This window comes from Parasteatoda tepidariorum, chromosome 10 (assembly GCF_982258835.1).
Source record: "Parasteatoda tepidariorum strain Cologne lab strain chromosome 10, Ptep-v5.0, whole genome shotgun sequence".
Lineage (NCBI taxonomy): Eukaryota > Metazoa > Arthropoda > Arachnida > Araneae > Theridiidae > Parasteatoda > Parasteatoda tepidariorum.
This window is the reverse complement of record NC_141764.1, coordinates 103450243-103470966: the sequence shown is the minus strand read 5'-3', so window position 1 is coordinate 103470966 and position 20724 is coordinate 103450243. Positions and strand designations below refer to the sequence as shown.

The 20724-nt window shown below is 30.4% G+C and overlaps 1 protein-coding gene across 3 annotated transcripts in view; it reads right to left on the bottom strand.

Moving 5' to 3' along the window:
• Positions 1–781: 781 nt before the first annotated feature.
• The window catches only part of LOC107442150 (very long chain fatty acid elongase 4), a 99306-nt gene continuing 79363 nt past the window's right edge, over positions 782–20724 (bottom strand). For 2 of the 3 annotated variants that reach the window (XM_087153551.1, XM_087153552.1), the window contains exons 3-8: positions 19797–19981; positions 11338–11415; positions 8830–8889; positions 5774–5882; positions 3162–3298; positions 782–1038 (exon numbers count right to left, since the gene is read on the bottom strand). In XM_087153551.1, the coding sequence (XP_087009677.1) occupies positions 883–1038; positions 3162–3298; positions 5774–5882; positions 8830–8889; positions 11338–11415; positions 19797–19981 (725 nt within the window). In that variant the 3' untranslated portion in view covers positions 782–882. The remainder of the gene's footprint in view (positions 1039–3161; positions 3299–5773; positions 5883–8829; positions 8890–11337; positions 11416–19796; positions 19982–20724) is intronic. The other variant, XM_087153553.1, reaches the window with a different exon arrangement.

The following is a 20724-nucleotide window of genomic DNA, read 5'->3' as shown; positions in this document are numbered from 1 at the left end:
CTCTCTTTTACGGCAATAAAATTTTGTTACAAAATACTCAAAAACATTTCATACAAATAATTTCTGACTGAAACATTAAAGCAGAAATATGATACCATCAGCATTCATTTTAAGTATCGTTGATGATTCGTGAAATAGTCCAAAAAGTAAACATTCACGAAAGTAAACAATCATAAAAGTAAACATTCCTGATTTTAACTAATCATAATTTACAATCATAAAAGCAAACATTCCTGATTTTAACTAATCATAATTTATGATAATAATACTCGCAAAAAATTTTATTTTAGTGATCATAATAATAATCATAATTTATGTCACTATAACCATTGCTGGCATAATGACAGCAACAGAGAAATATATGAAGTTTCCTACAACTGGTATTCAACTTCTGTTTCAATAATGAATTTAAGGTGACAAATAATTATGATTGTCACCAGTTTAATTAGTTAAAAACTACCATTAATATTCCTTGAGTTTAAAATTTATTATTTAAAAGTGAATGTGGGTAAGTTAGGGAAATAGAATTTTTAAATTAATTGGGAAAAACTTCTATTTAAGAATGAAATGGATTTAATTCGTTTAATTTAAGTCATCCGTTTTAACCATTCAGAGTGACTTCATTGACTCCGTTTTACAGAACTCGCCCATTTCTTAAAAATCCATTCATTTCACTTTTCTCCGTAAAATCTGGATATTGAAAGTAATTGAGTTTCTGAGAAGATAATAGAATAGCTTGATAGTGTTGTATTTTCATAACAGAAATGTATACCTTTAAGTATAAGTTTTACGTATTATTTTATAATTGCTTATTAATATGTCCTATATGAATTAATTTCAAATAAAAGAATGAAATATTACATCCCAAGTAATGAATTGTTTTTAGTCTGATTTAACATAGTTTTTGTTATAAAAGTTAACAAATAAAAGTAAAAGAGTTATTCCGAATGGTATGACAATAATAAAAATGGGTTCCAATTCTTCACATCCAAGAGCAATAGTCGAAAATATGAAAGTAAGTCCCACGATGAACTGACCCTGAAATATCAAAAACAGAAGCCATTTATTACATATTAAAAATAATTAATAAATTGAAATAATTGGTCAATAAAGAATATTTAAAACGTATCAACCTTGAGAAATTTAGGATGAAGATTTTAATCTGTCAGCAAATTAACAATTGCGATGCCATTTTCAGTCAAAAGCTCTAAGTGGTAGTTGCGAAATGATGGCGGACGGTAGAAAGTCATAATTAACTTGTCCTATCTTTTAACGCTGCTTTTGGAAATTCAGTCAGCAAGGGAAATAAAAAAGCCATAGCTAACGCACCTTACACTTGAAGAAATGCGAGGATTTTAAACTACATATGTAATCTTACTGTAAAGAATTATCTGGGCTTTGGAGAGTTATAAAGCTTTTTTTTTTAACTTTTTTTGGGCAACATTTTTCCACTTACATGAAAATTATCAAACTCTCTGCATACTCTGAGTTTATGCAAATTTTTATGAGACCAGGTAATTGGAGTTAGTTCTTAAATATTAAAAAATTAGACCACAAACGCTTTCAGTCAGAAAATGATTAAACTCATAGTATAGAGATAAGGTTGCTTGAAATACCCTGAACACGAATGAAACTCGTCAAGCATAAAGTCAAGCATAAAGTCAAGCATTAAAGTCAAGCATAATTGTGAATTTATAAATTTGAACTCTTTTGCTGGTCGCGAAGTGCTCGCAATTTCGATGAGCGATGACACTAAGTTCTGTTTGTTGCAATTAAGAAAAATGTATAGTCATCAGACATAGAACCCCAGATTTAATTTCATTACTTCTAGTCGAAATTTCTTTGATCTATAAATTTGGCGATATTATGGCGATAAATGATGCTTGTAACGGTCAGGAAACGATTGACACAGTTAGTTTCATCCAGCAGAGTGCACCAGTTAAAATACGAGCGTTCCACCTAATCATTTTGTGGTCTAAATTTTTATGGGTGATAATAAGTGTTTATCTGTATTAGGAACATCAGATTTGAGTGATCGAAACTTTAATTGCAAGATTTCATTGTTACACACCCGAAAGAGAGTTCATAAAAACGTATTTCAATCAAAAGTGGTTTTTAATGACCCACTTTCAATTAATATTTTGTAATTTAACTTTGAAAGTGTTTTCAAAAAGCATGTTATTTTAATAATCTATCCATATTGCAGATTACGATAATATAATTCATCTCATATTTTCATACTAACTTTCACATGCATATCTAAACAACACTTAGTAGGGGGACGTTCTAGAAACAAAAAGAATCACATTTGTTCAAAATAATATAGCGCAGAAAAATTTGATGAGAAATGTAAATGAGAGCGTGCATTCACGATCCTTGCTCATTGTACAGATAAATAACGTGGTATGATATTGTTGACTAACATAAAGATCCAGATTTCTTTGGGTGTCAGGAGAATAAAATTAATAAAGGTTTAAAAGGTGTTCTTTAGCAGCAATATATTACTTTACTCTTAGTTTAACGATGTTTACCTTTAATGTTTATTTAAAATCCTTCCTTAATAATTAGTACTAATAATTCTTTTATTATCCTTTCTTTGTATTGCTATTATCACAATTTTGATTTTGATTAATGTTCCTAACGAAAAGCTTTAAACTAAAAACCGTGATGATTTATTAAAATACTACGATACTTCCTCATTGCGCAATATCTTACGATAAATATATTTAAATCGATATCTGAACGAATTAGCTGTTTCACAATTTTTAAACGTTTTTATTTAATCTTTATGTAAAGCTCTGTCCGATCTGGGTATCCAATTAAAATAATAAATGCTAAATTATAAAGCATCAGTTTAGGAATGAGCTCTTCTGGCTTTTTCTGAATCATTTCTTTGACAGGAAACATTCAGCCAGTTTTTTTATAGCAACCAAAAATTAAATACAAATTAATGGATGAAGTTACTACGGTAAACGATCAAATTGATGAAGGAAACTAACTCTGCGACACCAAACCTGTTTTATTGCAAAAAATATCGAATCTTTTAATTGAGTAATTTTAAATTTTCATGGAAAACCAGAGCCCTTTGATCTATACATAAAAAAAACTCTTAAAAATTTTTATATGAGATCTCCCCTTAACTGATTAACAGCTATACTTACAACTTGAAGGAATGTCAAGTATTTCTTCCACCAAAGGAATTTTTTCATATGAGGTCCAAATGCTGCCAGCGTGTAGTAAGAATAAGTACAAACGTGTATAAATGCATTGATTGGCATTCCAAATGCTAAATACAATCCTACACAAAATGAATAAAAAGGTTATTTCATTTAACTTTGTTTTCTTTTTTATGACTGAAATTATTCCATAGTAATTAACCTTTAATATTTTTCACAATGTTCTGTACGCAAAATAAAAAATAGAATGACTTTTGATTGAGTTGTTGGATTTTAACGTACTGAAATTTGGTTTTAATGGTGGAAGACCTTAAATATGCTAATGAATCAGTGCTGATGATATTTTATAAAACGAAATCAGACACGTGCTTTCTATCACTAAACCAAACATTTTTTGTGTTGAATGAACGAGTTTGGATTCCTCAAAACAGGAAGGCCTCATTCCATTACACGACATCTATTAGTTAAGGGGACACTTCAGGTTCAAAATGATTTTTTTTAAATATCAACCAATTTTAATGAAAATTTCATAGATTGTGGAAAAAGCATTTAGAAAGATATTCCCAAAATTTGAAGCAAAAATATTAATTTGTTGAAAGGTTATAATTTTTTTAATAATTTATCCGCAAGTTAAATTACTAAATGTTCCAATATTTCAAAATGTTTCCTGCGCATGAGTTTTTATCGTAACTGTATGAAACTCATTTATATTACAGTTTGAATAAGTATAAATAAAATTGGATATGTTTGAACAACTTAGCACTTAATTTTAAACAAATAAAAAATCAAAATATCATAGTCTTTATATAATTTTTAAAAATTGAAATTTAAATAACAATTTAAAGTAATTTAAAAAATATTCAGTGAGTATTCAGCTTTTATTTATATCACATTGGTTACGGAACATTAGACCAATCATATATATGAGAAAAAAATAAAGATTTATTCAAAACTCATGCGCAAGGAACTTTTCGAAGTTTGAATATTATCGTAAAAAACAACATTGAGAAAAAACAGTTTAACTATAAAAACAGACAGTTTACATAATCTTGTTTACAAATCTTGAAATGCTTATAACTTTGCAAAAAATGAATGAAATTGAAAAATTTTTCTTTTAAATTGTAGCTAGATATAAGTATTATTTTTTGAAACAAAAATTGAAAAAAGTATAATTTGGTCGATTTTTGGGTTTTCCATCGTGAAGTGTCCCCTTAAATCAGGAAGACAGTGGTTGTAAGTTTAGATGTAAATATTACTTTTCGATTTCTCAGTGAAGTTAAATTTTCACATTTTTATTTTTCAGAGACAAATTGAATGATTCTCTCTTCAAGTTCTGGAATTTTTCATTTTAATAAGTAGCTTTGAATGATCCAAAGAATTGCATTTCAGCAATAGTAAATTAAATTTTTTTACTAATAGTAAATTAAATAATAAAACGATAAGTTATTGACATGTCATATATTTCTATACGTTTTTGGATGGACGACTTTCGCAATTGTGTACGAAAGTGTTTTGTTTCGCTTAAAGTTTTCACGACCTAAGTACTGAAATACTTAAATAGAGAATTACGATATCCAAACCTCAACCACATTCCTTACTAAACTGAACCAAATTTTCAAAATTACTGTCACTTCCGTAGTTTGAAGTGTGTTCATTTAAAGAAAGTGCTTTTTAGTGTCTGATGTTGTATCTGTCGTTCGCATTATTGAATCTCTTATTGAAGACCCTTTAAATTGTATGTTCAATTATAATATTAAATCAAAAACAATTAAGGCCTTCCATTTTGTGTTTTAAGTACTACGACAAATAAGGCAGCAATGTATGAGAGCATAATTTGATCGGATGAATGAATTTCGGGAGTTATCAATCTTCTTGATAAGAATAATTGAATTATTGCTTTTAAGTTTCTTAAAATAGAAAGAGTAATACACGTTATATTGTAGTAATAAATTATTTTTGTCCATATTGTAGTTGAGCGAGAAATTTAATTTTTTTGCATTATAGGAAAAATGCAAACGCAAAAATGAAATACAAATAATAATTATATGCAAAAGCAATAAAAACACACAGAGAACGAAAATAATTCGAAAATTCCAATTCCTTTTACTGTGATATTGTCGCTGGTTTTTGCTGTGTTCGTTCTGTTATACAAAGCGGCAGGCCGTACACCAGGTGTCTCCTTAAGGATTCCATTTTTCTTGCCTAATAGAAGGGGATTTTTTTCACGATGGAGTAGCTTACAACCTTTAGAGTTTGAATGGTAGTATAAAAGACGCATACCACAAATAATATTCTCCTTCCTTTTAATTGAAATTTCAAACTTTAATAATGAATGATAATTTTTATACTTTACGCAACGAATATACATGTCCTGCGTACCGCAATAAAGATTTGTGTCCAAACTGTATGTACGCGCTTAACTGGTGCAGCACATTATTTTCGGTTTTAAGGACACCTTTTTGTGATTTTGTCATATTCCAGAAATCGTTCGTCCTATTTAAAAATGTGGATTTGTGTGTCACGAAGCATCCAGGAATCGAAAAATGTACACACAAACAAATGCATAATATTTTAAATACATGAAAAGTGATCCTTACCACGATGTTTTAAATAAATTCCCAACCAACATAAAAAGACGACAGAACCATGATGAAAAACATGTAGGAATGAAATCTGTCGCCATTTTTTCCTCAAAACGAAAAACAACTACGAAATGAATAGAAAATTATAATCAATGATAGAGAAAAATATATATTTGTTGAACATAATTTTTTTAAACAGAATCAAATCAAAATAATAATATAAAGGAAATAATAATAAAAGAACGAATTTAATTTTCTCAAATAAGCTGTTGATGGGTTCAATCTAGCTGTTGAAAGAGAAAAACAGCCCAGAAAAAAAATTACAAAACGGTAAATAAGCTCCACTGTCATAATTTGACATCCCATTCTATACGGGTCGTTCTGTCTTAATTTTAAATGCAATTGAATAATTATTCAGATGAAATTAACCTTTTACTTACGGCTGGTACAGCATATGGACCACATGTGATGGTAAAACATGATACACCGTAAGCAAGGGGTTAAATAGTGTTCTTTAAATTTATGATAATGCGAGGATTACTTAAAAGCTTACGCAATAAAACTTTTTACATCATTGTAACTGCAATAATAATATATGTTATGCTTAAAGTAATGATTGAGAATCTGGTTAATAATAGCTGACGGTTATTAAGATTAACCGAATAATTTCATTGACTATAACATATAGACTACATCAATTAGTCTCTCAGGTGATTAACCTTGTGATAAATCAAAAAACTTATCAGAAGAGGGGAGCTTTTTTTCAATACAATGCAATTTTCAGAAAAAAAGCATTCGTTGGAAAAGCATTATTTGCATGCTATTATCATATCAAAATACAATAAACTAGGAGGCTTCGCCCGCTGCTCGCTGCGCTCGCCAGCATTCGGAACTGCTTTCGCAGTTCATTTCGGATTACTTTGCAATCCGATGCTCGCTTTACTCGCTCATTGGATACGTTCTCAACGTCTAGCTTTTGTATACATTTTTGAACACTGAAGTTCCTAAAACTTTTCACTGTAGAAAATTCTAAACCTGTGCATTTCAATATTACTTTGAAATTGCAAACAGTTCGCCTATTTTTCTTAATCGCACTATTCTAAATTTCAGTTGTTGAGAAAAGTGACTGTTGTAAGTTTTGTTTTAAAGTCTTTCCCACCAAAGGGCTAAAGCCATGTGTTGTAAAACAGTATGAAATAGTACTGAACGCCGGATGTAAGGCATCGGCTTCGATGAAGATAATTTTGTGAGAAATGTTTCGATAATTCGATAAGAATTCACCTGATTAGACATATGATTCTCACTACGTGCTCTTAAGCACCGAAGCCTATCGATTAAAACGCATTAGCGTTTTATATAATATAGATTAGCCATATGGTGCTCACTACGTGCTCTTGCGCGCCGAAGCCTATCAATTAAAAATGAAAACAGTTGCCAACGCGAGAAAAGAAATATCATCGGTTTTATTGATACATACGTATTAGCGTTTTATATAATATAGATAGATAGATGTGATGTTTACGTGTGAAGTATTTGAGTGTTCTAATCATGTAGTTAAAATTTATGGAAGCGTGAAAAGTTTTTTTCCCATGAACTTTGAAAAACCCTTGTAAATTAGTTATTTTTAACGAAAAATACTATTTACGAATTACAAATTAATATTTCATTTCATTAAATTCGAGCACAGCGGCCAAATCGAAACGGTCGTTTAGTTCATTTAATTTTTCATGTGGTGCTCTTTTTCAATAGTTACTTTTTAGTCTGTCTTTTTCGGTCCTTATTTTTCAGTGCTCTTTGTTTTCTTTTCTTTAATTTATTCATTTATTTATTTTGTTTATTATTGCTCAACTCAGCAGAATAAATTTCGAAACATCCATCATACAAATCTCTAAAAAAGTCTCAGAACCAAAGACTAAAAAAACTATTATAACATTTTTCTGATTTTATTTTATATAATGCAGATCTTCTATCCTTTTAAGTGCATAAGCAATATTTTTAACGACTCCTTTGCGAGTACATTTGTTTTTATTAAAGTTAGGTTTCTTTTTATCCAAACCTCAAAATATTGCTCTATTCATAAAATTTGTTTTTGTAATTTTTCAGTACAATCAGAATTTTATACTTGAATCAGTGTACGGAATTAAACACATTTATGCTAAATTTTTGAATAATAGAGGCGAATAATATCACACAAATACATATTCGAAAGTTGCAAATACTTCAGAACAATAAAAGCTCTTTAAAATGGGACAATGTAAAAAAGAGTGTATTTCAAAGGCAAAACGGATGGTCACTACTTACTGGCTTTCCACTACTCTAAGAAAGAAGGATAGGAGTAGTGAAACTCTAAGAATGTTCTACTTGGTGAAAAGTAACCGTTTTTGTTACACATTATCACCAAAATGTATGACTACAATAAGATATGATAGAAATAATATTTATGTTTACGATACGATATAAAACAAGAATCATTAATTCTGTATGCAAATATATATTTTTTGTTAAAATAAAATTAGTTTGCTAATCAAAGATACACACAGCACAGAGAAAATATTAATATGAATTCGAATAATGTAAGCCGTAGGGGACAAAAATTAAATATTATAAAATTATTGAATACAATTAACAGTCAGTTTTTCGAAAATCTTTTTATGTGAGCATAATTGTCTTTCATATATAATGAAAGAAATGCATTTATTTTTTTATAACAGTTTACTTGTTTCTGTGAAATAGTCAGTACCATACGAGGCAAAATCAAACTAGAAGCTTCTCTACTCGATTGTAAACCAGAAATATCGATCATCAGAAGGGTTCACAAACATACGCCAAAACTGGTGGAAAGAACTCAAGAATGGAGTAAATTTATCCGAATTTCGAGTAAAATTTCTCATATATTGTAGTTAAGATTTAACTACACCTTATTAAGTATGTATGAAAATACAATTCGTTATTATTTTAAAATAACACACGTGTTTTAGAGTTTTTTAACACCCTATTTGGATAGGTATTACACCCCAGTGCGTCATATATGTTCAGGTAAAAGAATAGAAACATGATTTAAACATACTCACTGTATCAAGAAAATCAACATATTTACTAAGATAGAACCACCAACCATACTTGAATATGTACTGAAAATAAAATAGAACTTTTTAAACATGCATTATTTAATTAAATTCAGATATTACGTTAATATTAGTAAAAAATATTTTTAAAACGAATTTAACTAAACACAACAGCAAATATACCGATCATTTCACTAAGCTTAGAAAGGGTTCTCAAAATTTACGCACGATTTCAAATAAAGAGAAAACATTTTTTTTTCAATTACAGATTATTTCTGTTTTTACTGAAACATGAGCAAACATGGAATAGGTGTATGTATGGAATCGAGCAAAAGACCTCCGCGACTTTGTTGCTCACTCTTTTATTGAAATTTTGCAATTTTTTTGATTAAATGTTGCTGAATTTCGTTGAAGAAGCAGCCTTGAATCTTCTCCTATTTCAATAGAGTGGATCGCTGACTTACACCTTTTACTACAAATAATCCCGTAAAATAACATCAAAAGGTGTTAAATCACGTGATCTGAGGAATCAATTCTAATCACCGAAACAAGAGAGTACATGTTTTTTTTACATACAAGGATTGTTTTACGGTCTTCCAACAATGAAAATGCTTTGATTTCAATTGCGATGATGTATTTTCACTAACACTGAACTATCAGCTGCCCATTTTCTTATTCTTTTCTTTTTTTTTTTTTTTTTTTGTTGCCAGCAATTAATTTGTTTCAACCATTGCGTAAATTTTGGGACACCCTTCATCTTAAGATTCAAATACCTCAAATACACTGCCTTCATGACATGCCTGTGATTCATTTTTTATATCATTTTCAGCGATATTTTTATAGTTGTTTTTAATGATCTAAGGGCCACTGAACTAACTATTTTCTTTTTATCAGCCTTACCGCACCTAGGAATTTGCATTTAATATATTATTCAATATATTCAAATACTGAGAGATCCAAATGCACTGTTTTTAAGTAACCGCCTTCATTACAGCTGTGTTTCATTTTTTTATTTCCTTTTTCAGTGACATTTTTGTAATTGTTTTTAGTGATCTAAGGGCCAATGCACTAACTATTTTCTTTTTATCAGCCTTGCTGCACCTAAGGATTTGCATTTAATATAGTATTTTTACTCTTATATATTTATACATTTTTTTCCTTATTTTTATATTAATACTTATTTATACTTATTAATATAGTGTTGTACTTTTACTAATTAATCTATAGTCCCGCAGTGGACTGATCGTTAAGACACGGTTCCCAGCAGATCACTGAAGTCAAGCATCACTGGCTGATGTCAGTGTGCGGGTGGGTGACCACTTGGATCTGTCTGCGTAGGAACCGAGGATGTGCGGTATTGATTCTCGTTAAACTGTGCTACCGTAAAGTGCTCGACTTCGCGCGCAGGTCGTCGGCCTACCGAAGCGGGGGTGCCATCCCCTCCGCAGAGGATCAAAATTGTGATGGCATGTCTTCGGATCATCCTCCGGGATGTTTCCCAGACCGTCGCCAATAGCCCATTCTGCAGCTCTAGTGCGACGTAAATTGACAACAACAAATAATTAATACATTAAACTTTCTCGTTGATTTTGTATTAATCGTGAGAACACTGATATCTGATCCAAAGAAAGTCTCAAAACAATATTATTCGGCTCCGTACTTTATTGGATCGATCCATAGTAGACAAGATCCCTAACTACGCAGTGAATGGGCACTTTGTTCATCTTGCCAGATACATAGAAACTTGTTTCGAATGGGTTATCAAAATAAATATTGATATTGTTACCTCAGAAGGTTATACTTGACGTGACAAAACGGACCCAAAAAATAATAATTATTATTATGAAAAACCTGCCTCAGCTGACAATACAAAAATGGTAGCTATCAAAAATGTTTTTTCTTTGAAATAGATTCGGACCCTGATTTAACGAATTCAAAAGGACCGAAAATACTATTTTCTAAATCAGGGATAATTCGTAATATCGAACGGCGAAATTAAAAATAAATTTGACTCAGCGTATGAAATATTCGATCTCTAATAAACAAATCTTACACTTTTTATTCAGGAACTTAAAGTACAACGAATGATTACGCCCTGAGTTATTTGAAATTTTAAAGTATTTCGTGAATTAGGTTTGCTTATTTGCTTGATTTCTTACTTTAAAAAGTTCTTTTTCGGCATCGTGAAAAGAAGAAAATACTCTTGATGCATTAGATAAGTTTTCTCTGTTTCCAAACCGTGCAAAAGCATCAGAAAAAGCAACAATTCTCACTGGAGATTCATAATCATCGACCCACTGTGTTAAGAGTCGCTATTCATTGTTTCCTATACATTTTACTTCAATCACTTCATAAAATTCGTTAAATAATGAAGTTCGGTAAATAGGGGTTCGCTAAACCGGGTCTCGACTGTAGTTCAAAAAAGAATTCTTTGAACCGAAAGAAAATACGTTTCTCACTCATTTTCTGTCTTTCGATAATTTATAAAAAATATTTGAATGTTAACCCAATTACCTTTATGTGATAATCAATATCATAAGAATCTCTAGACCAGCACATCATGTAGAGGCGAGGGTAAACATGTGTTCCAATCTGAAAACAAATGAACCGAATTAATGCAATGAAATAAACAAAAATTCAATTAGAACAACTCCCTTCGCCTTAAAATTTAGTAAGTTAAAAAGAAAATTATATGTTTGGAGCGCTTAAGAGCAGGCACCCGCTCTCAAAACTCACTGGACGTAACTAAACTTGGAAGAAAAAGATTTGAAAAATGAAAGGAAGCGTTGTTAATTGAAAAAAAAAACGACAAATAAATTAAAGCTGAAGCAATGAATGAATAATGAAAACAAAAAATCGCGGTAGGGTAAACCAACCAATGAAGAAACACACCCCAGTTAATGAACACTTGATAAATATTTTTAAAAATTAAGATTTTAAACCTTTTTACTTAGATTGATTGGTAACGGTAGCTTACTACTTAACAATAGGAAGTCATGTAACAATGCATTGGGTTGCCTGATCATATAGTCTTCTCTCTAAAAATTTTTGAATTTGTTAATATCTGTTCAGCACATTGTTTCTATGACAAAATTATAAGGTCATTGTTTGTAGTTATTCGTTTAAAGTGAAATTAATTGCATATAATAGTTCTATTTTTCTCATTGTGAAAAAAAGAATTCGAAATGGGGTTATTAAAGTTACGTTTTATTTATTTTCAGCATCATAGCACTAAGCAAGTACTGGGATTAGGGGATGTTTATTCACTGGATTACCAAACGATGCAAAACCAATGAATGAACAAGTGTTCCTTTACTGGGATTTTTCCAAGTTAATGAAAATTAAAGAAAAAAATTTATTTTCTAATACCTTTAGTCATATTACACACCAAAATTATGTTAAAAATACAAAAAACAACTTCTAACCAGTGAAGGAACAGGCATGTTCCTTCCCTGGGAATAGATTTCCCAATGAATGAACAGTAGGTGTAAAATATGATTTTCCATGGCTCTAAGCTAATTAATGGTTCTGCGATATAGAAGACACCCAAAATTCTGTTAAATGTTGCATGAATAATTCCTAAAATAATTTCATTTCAAAATGCTAATTTAATTGCTAAATTTATGGAAAGAATTATAATCATAATTTATTTGTAATTTATCTTTATAAATGGAGTGGTTAGTTCCATCATACGTTAGACACCTTAATTAACTATGTCTACCAATCGAAAACTAAAATATAATAATCAAAACTTTAAAATATTTCTTTGCTGGCTTTCGTACTAATAATTAGCTAAATTATTATCCTAATGCAGTCCTTAACGTCATGACGGAAACGGGTAGGAAACATCCATTTAAAGACAGCCATCCAGGTGAAACATGGGTGAAGCTTTTTTTAAGTCAACATCCACTGATAACTTAGTACAATGCGAAGATAATTTCAAAAGGCAAAACTCCTTTCTTAAACTGAGAATAATATTCGCGAGTGGCTTAAAGAACCTAAGAGGAATCTTAGGAGGGAAGTAGCCTTACCATCCTTTCAGAATGTGATCGCATCTACAATGCGAACGAAACAGGAAATGAGTACTGCCCTTAAACGGGAAAAATCTTTTGCCCCAAAGTTATAAGGATTTATGTTCTATAATTCCTAGGAATGAAAAGAAAGAATAACAGTCTGGGCCAACATTTCAGCTAGTAGAAAAAATGATCTCCATTGGTAGTTTTTTCTTACTGAAGAATTCCACGAGGTATTACGGAATCAGTTCCAGCTATATATTTCATTGGAAAAAGGGATTAATGAAGTGAAACGATGACAACATTTTACGAATATATTGCAAATGCTTCATTCTACCCATTGGCAAATTGAAAATGCCATCAAATTCCCTATTTTGCTTATTCTGGATAGGCATTAATCTCATATCAATTTGAAACTGAGCAAGTTTTATTTATCAAAACAAATTCCCTGGTTTAGTTTTCAACCTAATTCTGCTAGTGTGTTCCCGTCTTGTGATGTAGACGTATTTCGAGCATTGAAAACTTAAATGAAACTTCCGCTAGACCTTGAAAAAAAGGAGTCGTAAAACAATATGTAGAGTCAATTCTGCACCCATTTTCAATACGCTTTTGAGGCATCAACTGATGAAGTTGAAATGTTTTTATAAAATGTGGTATTTTTCCATTTGATGTTGAAAACGTCGACTTTAACAATGCATGCAAGAGAGACACAATGAACCAATGAGTAAGAAATTTCGATAAACGAGAACTTCGAGTAACGATTCACTATTTCTTCGGAAGTTTGAGAATGAAATATCGCAAGATATGTTGCAAGAAACATTGACGGAAGAGTCTAATCTCCTAAATATCCAATAGTCTTTGCTTTTCCAACTATGGAAGAATTTAATGCAAAAAGAACATTTGGTTAAGACAGACTTTGACACCGAAGCTGAAACAACTAACATTGATAATGAATGTATCTTAAAAACTGATTTTAAGATAAGTCCTGTGGAGGCATTGTTAGTTGCAAAAACAATTTATTCCATTAGTAATCAAAGTCTGAAAATGGTAAGTAGGGGTGAAGACCCACTAGATATATAGGTGAATGACAGATGGATTTTCCTCAAAATTCAAAACACCTTTTTCCCATCAATTATCCAGTGAGAAATTCAAGAAATAGTACTGAAAAATGGAGAAAATTCAAAAATACATTTGCATAGGCCAAATATAAGAATAAAAGAGGAAGATAAAATCAAAATAAAAAGAAATAAATTACCTTTTGCATTAACTTCAAAAAAAGGACAAAAATTTAAAGAGACTGAAAGAGCTGAAAAAAATTTAAAACAAGAAAATAGGATGAAGAGAATAAAAAAATATTTAAAAAGTTTAAAAAAAAGCTTCAAAAAATATGGGGAAAAAGATTTTTTTTAAAAAACGCTATAAAATAATAGTTATAAAATATTATCGGATTACACAATGAATAAACATTCATGATTTAGACTCGACTATTAAAGTGTAAGAAAGAAAATTAAGAAAATTTTTTATTCAGTTATTCAACCCCATTTTACTTTCCATTTCATGACTGAAAAAAAAGCAAAATTTTCCACGTTAACTGTGGTTAGATGTTATAATTCCAAGAAAAAATCCTTGTTCTTAGACATTTGTATGGCCAATGAATTCCTAAAGAGCATCAAAATTCTCAAAATTAAGTGTTCATTCATTGGAAAATTTAGTTTTCATTCACTGGTAAGAACTGTTCCTTCAGTTGATCATCTTACTACTTATTATATGAACCATCATAAGCTTAAAACAATATTATGTAAGTTCTCTAATTTTTTTTTACATAATTCGGCAGTTAATAACAAATATGTCGGCTCTGCCATTTAGCAAAAATCACAAATTTTGAAATTTTTATGATTTTTTTAAAAGCAAGCTAAGCTTAAGTGTTCCTTCACTGGTTAGTTTACCCTAGGTTAGGGATACCACGGCAGCCAAACGAGGCAGATAAGCCAGTCACGGTTTTTTCATGTTTTGTTTTTCGATTGGCAACTGTGCGTTTTCTTTCTTTCTCTTTAAATCTGTTTTGCATTCTTCATTCACATCTGGAGAGTTTTGAAAATGTCCGATTTTTGAGGGCTCGAAAAATGGGGATTTTTTTTAACCTTAATAATTTATTGAAGCTAATGAAGTTTTCAAGTTTACTTTTTAGCTTCAGTTTTTTGAAATTATTCATTTTGGACGAAAATTAGAGATTCAGTTTATCAAATCAGTATAGTGACAAAAATAAAGCTAAAATCTGCTGAGTTACTTTTAAACTTATCATCAGATTTTCACTGACTAAAATTCAATTTTCTTGATATAAGACAACCCTTTAGAAATTTGTTACTGAAAATTAAACACAAAAAACGTACTTTCACTGAAAGTAATAGAGAGTGCGTGAAAAAGAAATCATCTGTTATAATTTGTTCTACGAGAATTCATATTATTCAAATTAAAGTTCTCAAATGAAAATTGTGGCAACTTTCTCAGTTTTTTAAAATAGTATTCAAGGTCTTATGACACTATAGTAATAAGTATTACATTTTATACGAATGTTATCTTTTCACATCAAATTGTGACTTACAAAAAAAAAATTCTGTTCAACAAGAACTGATAGTGAAAGTAAACAAAGCGGCGTTCGATTTGGCGCAATACCGTTATCTGCTTGGAGCCGGAATAATGACAAAAAGCGCCTATCAGTCAAGCAAAAACTCTTATTTCTTAGAGGGTTGTTTGTTTCGCCGTTGTGTCTTTTTGCAGGTGTTTCATGAGCAATATGGAAAATGAAGTGATGAATTTAAATCCTCTTTAAAAACGGCAGAAGAAATCTTTCATAAGTAAAGCTGAGAGGGAAATAATATTGAACATTTATAAAGCAGAAGTGCATTCAAAACCAGATGTTCCAATCATTGATGTGGCTGACCATGCGGCTTCTGCATCGGGAGTTAGCACAGCTTCTGTTAACAGAATTATTAAAGAATATAAAAGGGATCGTATATTTCATTCACCGAAGAGGACTAAATCTTGTAAAACTTTTTTGGATGACATTGACGATTTCGAAAAAAATGCTGTAAGAAGAAGAGTTCATGATTTTTTCCACGGTAACGAAATTCCGACAATAAGCAAAGTTCTCAAAGCTATGAACGATGATTCTGATTTACCAAACTTTAAAAGAACGACATTTTATTCCCCGTCAAAAAAAATTAGGCTTCAAACATCAAAACCGAGGACCCACTCATTGAAAAAGAAGAAATAATTTTGTGGAGGAGAAGATATTTAAGAACAATTAACAGAATGAGATCAGAAGGAAGAAAAAATCATTATATGGATGAGACATGGTTAAATGCTGAAGATAGGCAAGACAAAGGGTGGAATAATACGTCCATTATCTCGTCAAAACAAGCACTTTTATCTGGTCTGTCTACAGGATTAAAATCACCTTCTAGCAAAGGTGAGAGATTTATTATTACGCACATTGGTAGCGATGCAGGATTTTTAAAAGAAGGACTTCTGCTTTTTAAATCGAACAAAAACAAGGATTACCATAAGGATATGAATGCAGCGTGTTTTGAAGAATGGTTCGAGAAAATTCTACCCTTTCTAGAGCTGAACTCTGTCATTGTGATGGACAATGCACCATATCACTTTCGTAAGGAAGAAAAAATTCCTAACACATCATCGATGAAGCAAGTAATTAAAGACTGGCTGAAATCTAAAAACATTATTAGTCATGAAGAAGGTATGCTAAAAACAGAACAACTGGAAATAGTGAAGGCTCATAAGCACAGATTTGACAAATTCGCGGTGGATGATCCTGCTAGACCTAATAATCTAATGATTTTAAGGCTTCACGCTGAATTGAATCCAATTGAGCTGATTTGGGCCCAAATGAAAGGTTCAGTGGCCAAAGAAAACAAAACTTTCAAGTTATTGGAAGTAGAAGGATTGTGCATGAGAAGTTTAAATGAAATTGGAGTTGAAAAGTGGAGATCGTTATCCTTTCAGGCGGTTATCCTTTTGGTAATCCTTTCCAAAGGCGGTTATCCTTTCAGACTCGAAGGTGGCGCTTTGCTCGATTGAATCTATGCATTGCCCTTCCCATTGCGACGTTCTAAAATGTCAGGATGCGATATGTAAATTCCACCAATTTGGTAAAACTGTAGCCCTACAATGGATTCCCGGGCACTGTGATATAGCAGGAAAGGAGAGCGCTCATGTTTTGGCAAAGAGAGGCGCAAGAATTCTCCAGGCTCTTAGCAGCCCAGTCCCCTTTTCAACTTTAAAAAGGATTGTTAGATCAAAAATCAATGGGGATTTCCATGACCAATTATCAGAAAGGGTAAAAACCAAAGTGTGGAGAGATCTTCGACAGAACACCATTCCAGACTGGCCTCGCCACAAAGCGGTGGCTCAATTTCGACTATATACCAGACATGACTGCCTAGCTGCGCACCTGTTTCCTGGCACCTGATCCCTATTGTTATCTATGCAAGAGCCAAGCTGTTTTGGATGACCGCCACATCCTGTGCTGCAGGGCCCCCCACGGGTCGTGGTCTACCGAGCGATATTGGGAAGTAAGAGCGCTCCTGAGGAAATGACTTTTTACTTTCTTGTTCTGTTCCTGTGTTTTCACTTTTTAACATGTCAATTCACCTCTGCAATTTGAAATAAATAAAATTTTTACTTTTTAATGATATAATTAATCGTTATTATCCATGATTAATTCATCGTTAATTCGGTAATTCTTAAAATTTTGTTCTTTTCATTCAAATTTAAATGATACGTAAAATTAAATACTTTTGACACTTCATTCTATTTTCAAAAACCTATTGAATTTGAGGTTTACAGACTGCTTTTCTTTATAGGTTAAGTGGTTATATTTTTCTTAACAAAAGATTTTGTGAGACATATAAAAAAGTCCCATGTTTCTTTTAGTGTAATTATTTTCGTAATACTTCCCTTAGAAAAATAAAGATAACTGTTTAAAAATACAAATAAATTCAGTTCTTTCAAATATATAGTTTAAATCAATCTTTGAAACATAAAACTATTTTAAATATTATTTAACTTTTAATAATTTTTTTTAAAAAAATTGTAATTATGAAAATAAAGAGTATTTTTGTAACATATTTTTTCAATTCTATACGACTTTTACGATGGAATTATAAAAGTTATGTTTTGCATAGATATTTATGCAAAATATAATAAAACTAATTTAATTTAAACTTAAAAAAGAGGAAATACATTAAAACTATTCTCAAAATAAAATTAGGTGTTCACTGAAACAATTGAAAACGTATTTTGATGTAAATATTTTAATTTTGCACTTTCTTATCTAATTTTATGGTATCAAAAATCGAATATTGTTTTCGTTTTTCTATAAAAGCGAATGCTCTGTCGATCAAACGAAATAGCCAATTCAGCGAAGAAACCGTGGCAAATGTTGGCGATCAAACAGCAACCCTTTGTTTACCTCCACTATTAATTCTCTTTGAATAGACTATAAGGGTCATTCTCACAAAAACAGTCATTTTCATGTCCCCAGTATATTTTATGTCTGTTTTACAGCTTACGAAGAAAAAAATTTCAGGGAAAGTGTCCTTCAGAATGCAACCTAACAAAAGAATAAAAATAAAATTATCAATTTTTATTTTTTATTTATTTTAGGTAATTAAAATATACCAATATGTCATTCCCTCTCTTGTCCCCACTGCTGATTTAAGAAAAGAAAAAAATTGTTTCTGAAAAAAAAATCTTTTTTTACAAATTCGTGTTTTTTATTTCAGAATACTGAAATATAGAATTCAGAAAATAAATTTTAAATTTAATTTCTGATAAAAATATTAACACAGCACTATTTTAAACTTTGTCCCCAGTGCTTCGCGTCAATCCCTCACAACAATGTTCTTATCACCTGCAATCTTCTTAGAATAAAAATATTTTAATAAAAACTTCAGAAGTTAACAACTGGCATCATAGAACAAAATTGCAGTATGTTTCCATCTTCAACTTAAAGAAGCTTTGGTGTGGAATAAATTTGAATGAATCAAACCAGGAAAATTTTTTTACATTTGTCATTCCCTCATGTCATTTTTTAGAGTAAAATAAAATACAATTTCATCGAGAAAGTGGATAAATATATGTTGCTTTCTTGCATGAATATAATTGTATGTGATTGACTTCAGAAATTAATTAGGCCTAACTGTTATTTTTAAATTTTATTGAATTCGTCATTCCCTCACTAGTGTATAAAGTGAGGGAATGACGCTGAAGTGAGGGAATGATTCAAGATGAGTATATTATCAAATTATTTTTTGTTCAATCGTACCAGCCAATTTTATTTCCCAAACCTGTAAAAACTATTAAATATATAAGACTAAATTATAATAAATATTAGATATACTTAGTATGTTATCATTTTCAAACTTTACGTAGATGTAACTTAGATAGAAACATGTATTAAGATAAAATATCATTCCCTCACTATTAGTGTCATTCCCTCACTTTTTAAATAGTGAAAATAATTAATTTACTTATTAATTAGTTTGAAAAATGAATTAAAAATTATAAATTAATTTATTAAAATAATTTATTAATTAAATTAATTAATTAATTATTAATTATTATTAATTAATTAATTATAAATTAATTATTTAAAAAATTAATTAATTTAAATCGTAAGTATGATTTATAGAATATATATACTTTTTTTATAATGCCATTACATATTTCTATTAATATAAAAAGTTTCAGAGCCTTTTATTCGCTTTACTTTTTTGGGATTTTATGAACTGAAAAATGACAGTTTTCGTGAGAATGATCCATATAGTATTGTCTCTATTTTATAGTATAGTACTCTATGTAAGTACTTTGCAAGTTTTCGGAATTGCCGTGTTCGATATACTACGTGAATCTCTCGAATTATAGTAAATTCCTGCTTACTTTGTATGTGATGAAAGCATTTATTAGAACGATGCACGCATTGTATGTGATCAATATCTTGTTCAGTTTGAATGGCTTCCGGCCTCTCATGAGTCGGGGACCCACGTATGTCACGAATACCACATAGCCACACACTATGGATATTATAGTGTAGAAGCTCCCAATCCTTTCAAGGTTATCTGGATCTATAGCGTTAAATAAAAAAGACTGTTATTACACTCACTGATACAGACAATGAATTAAAAAATAACTTTTGGTCTAATGATGGGATATTCACGTCCTAGGACTCTGTCGTGATGGTTCGAAAGGGGGTGATCTTTATATGCTAATTAATTAATTGCAAATGATATTTCAAGTTACGAAATCGGGCACAAAAAGTTACTTTCGATAAATAAACATTCGGATATCTGATCCAGAATGTGGGAAATAAGGAGTGCAAGTTTGAACCCCTTAATTTCAATATTTGCTTATTTTGTCATAACTCGAGAAATGCTTAAGCGAGTTGAAAGTTTCTTGTATTCAATTATAAATTAATATATCCAATGATAACTCCCTGCGAAAAGTAACTTTCAATAAATATTACTTTAATAATAGTGAATTAAAACTTTTGAAATGTAATCTATGCAATTTTTTACACATCATTTTAAAGAATGTTATAGTATATGACAAAATTTAGTGAAATCGGTCGAATAGTTCCTGAGAAATCGAATTTTAAAAAAGTTGTGTTTTTAATGTATTTATCCTTCATATATTTACTAAGCAAATAAAGTTCTTATATTATCAAGTTATACATCTATCTGCTTCAGTTTCTTAGAATTATTCACTTAATAATATAGTGTCACAAAATCGATGAAATTTCTTTTCTCGCATTGGCAACGGAAAGCTTAAACAAGCTGAGCTTCAAATTGGGCAGAATAAAATTTAAAAA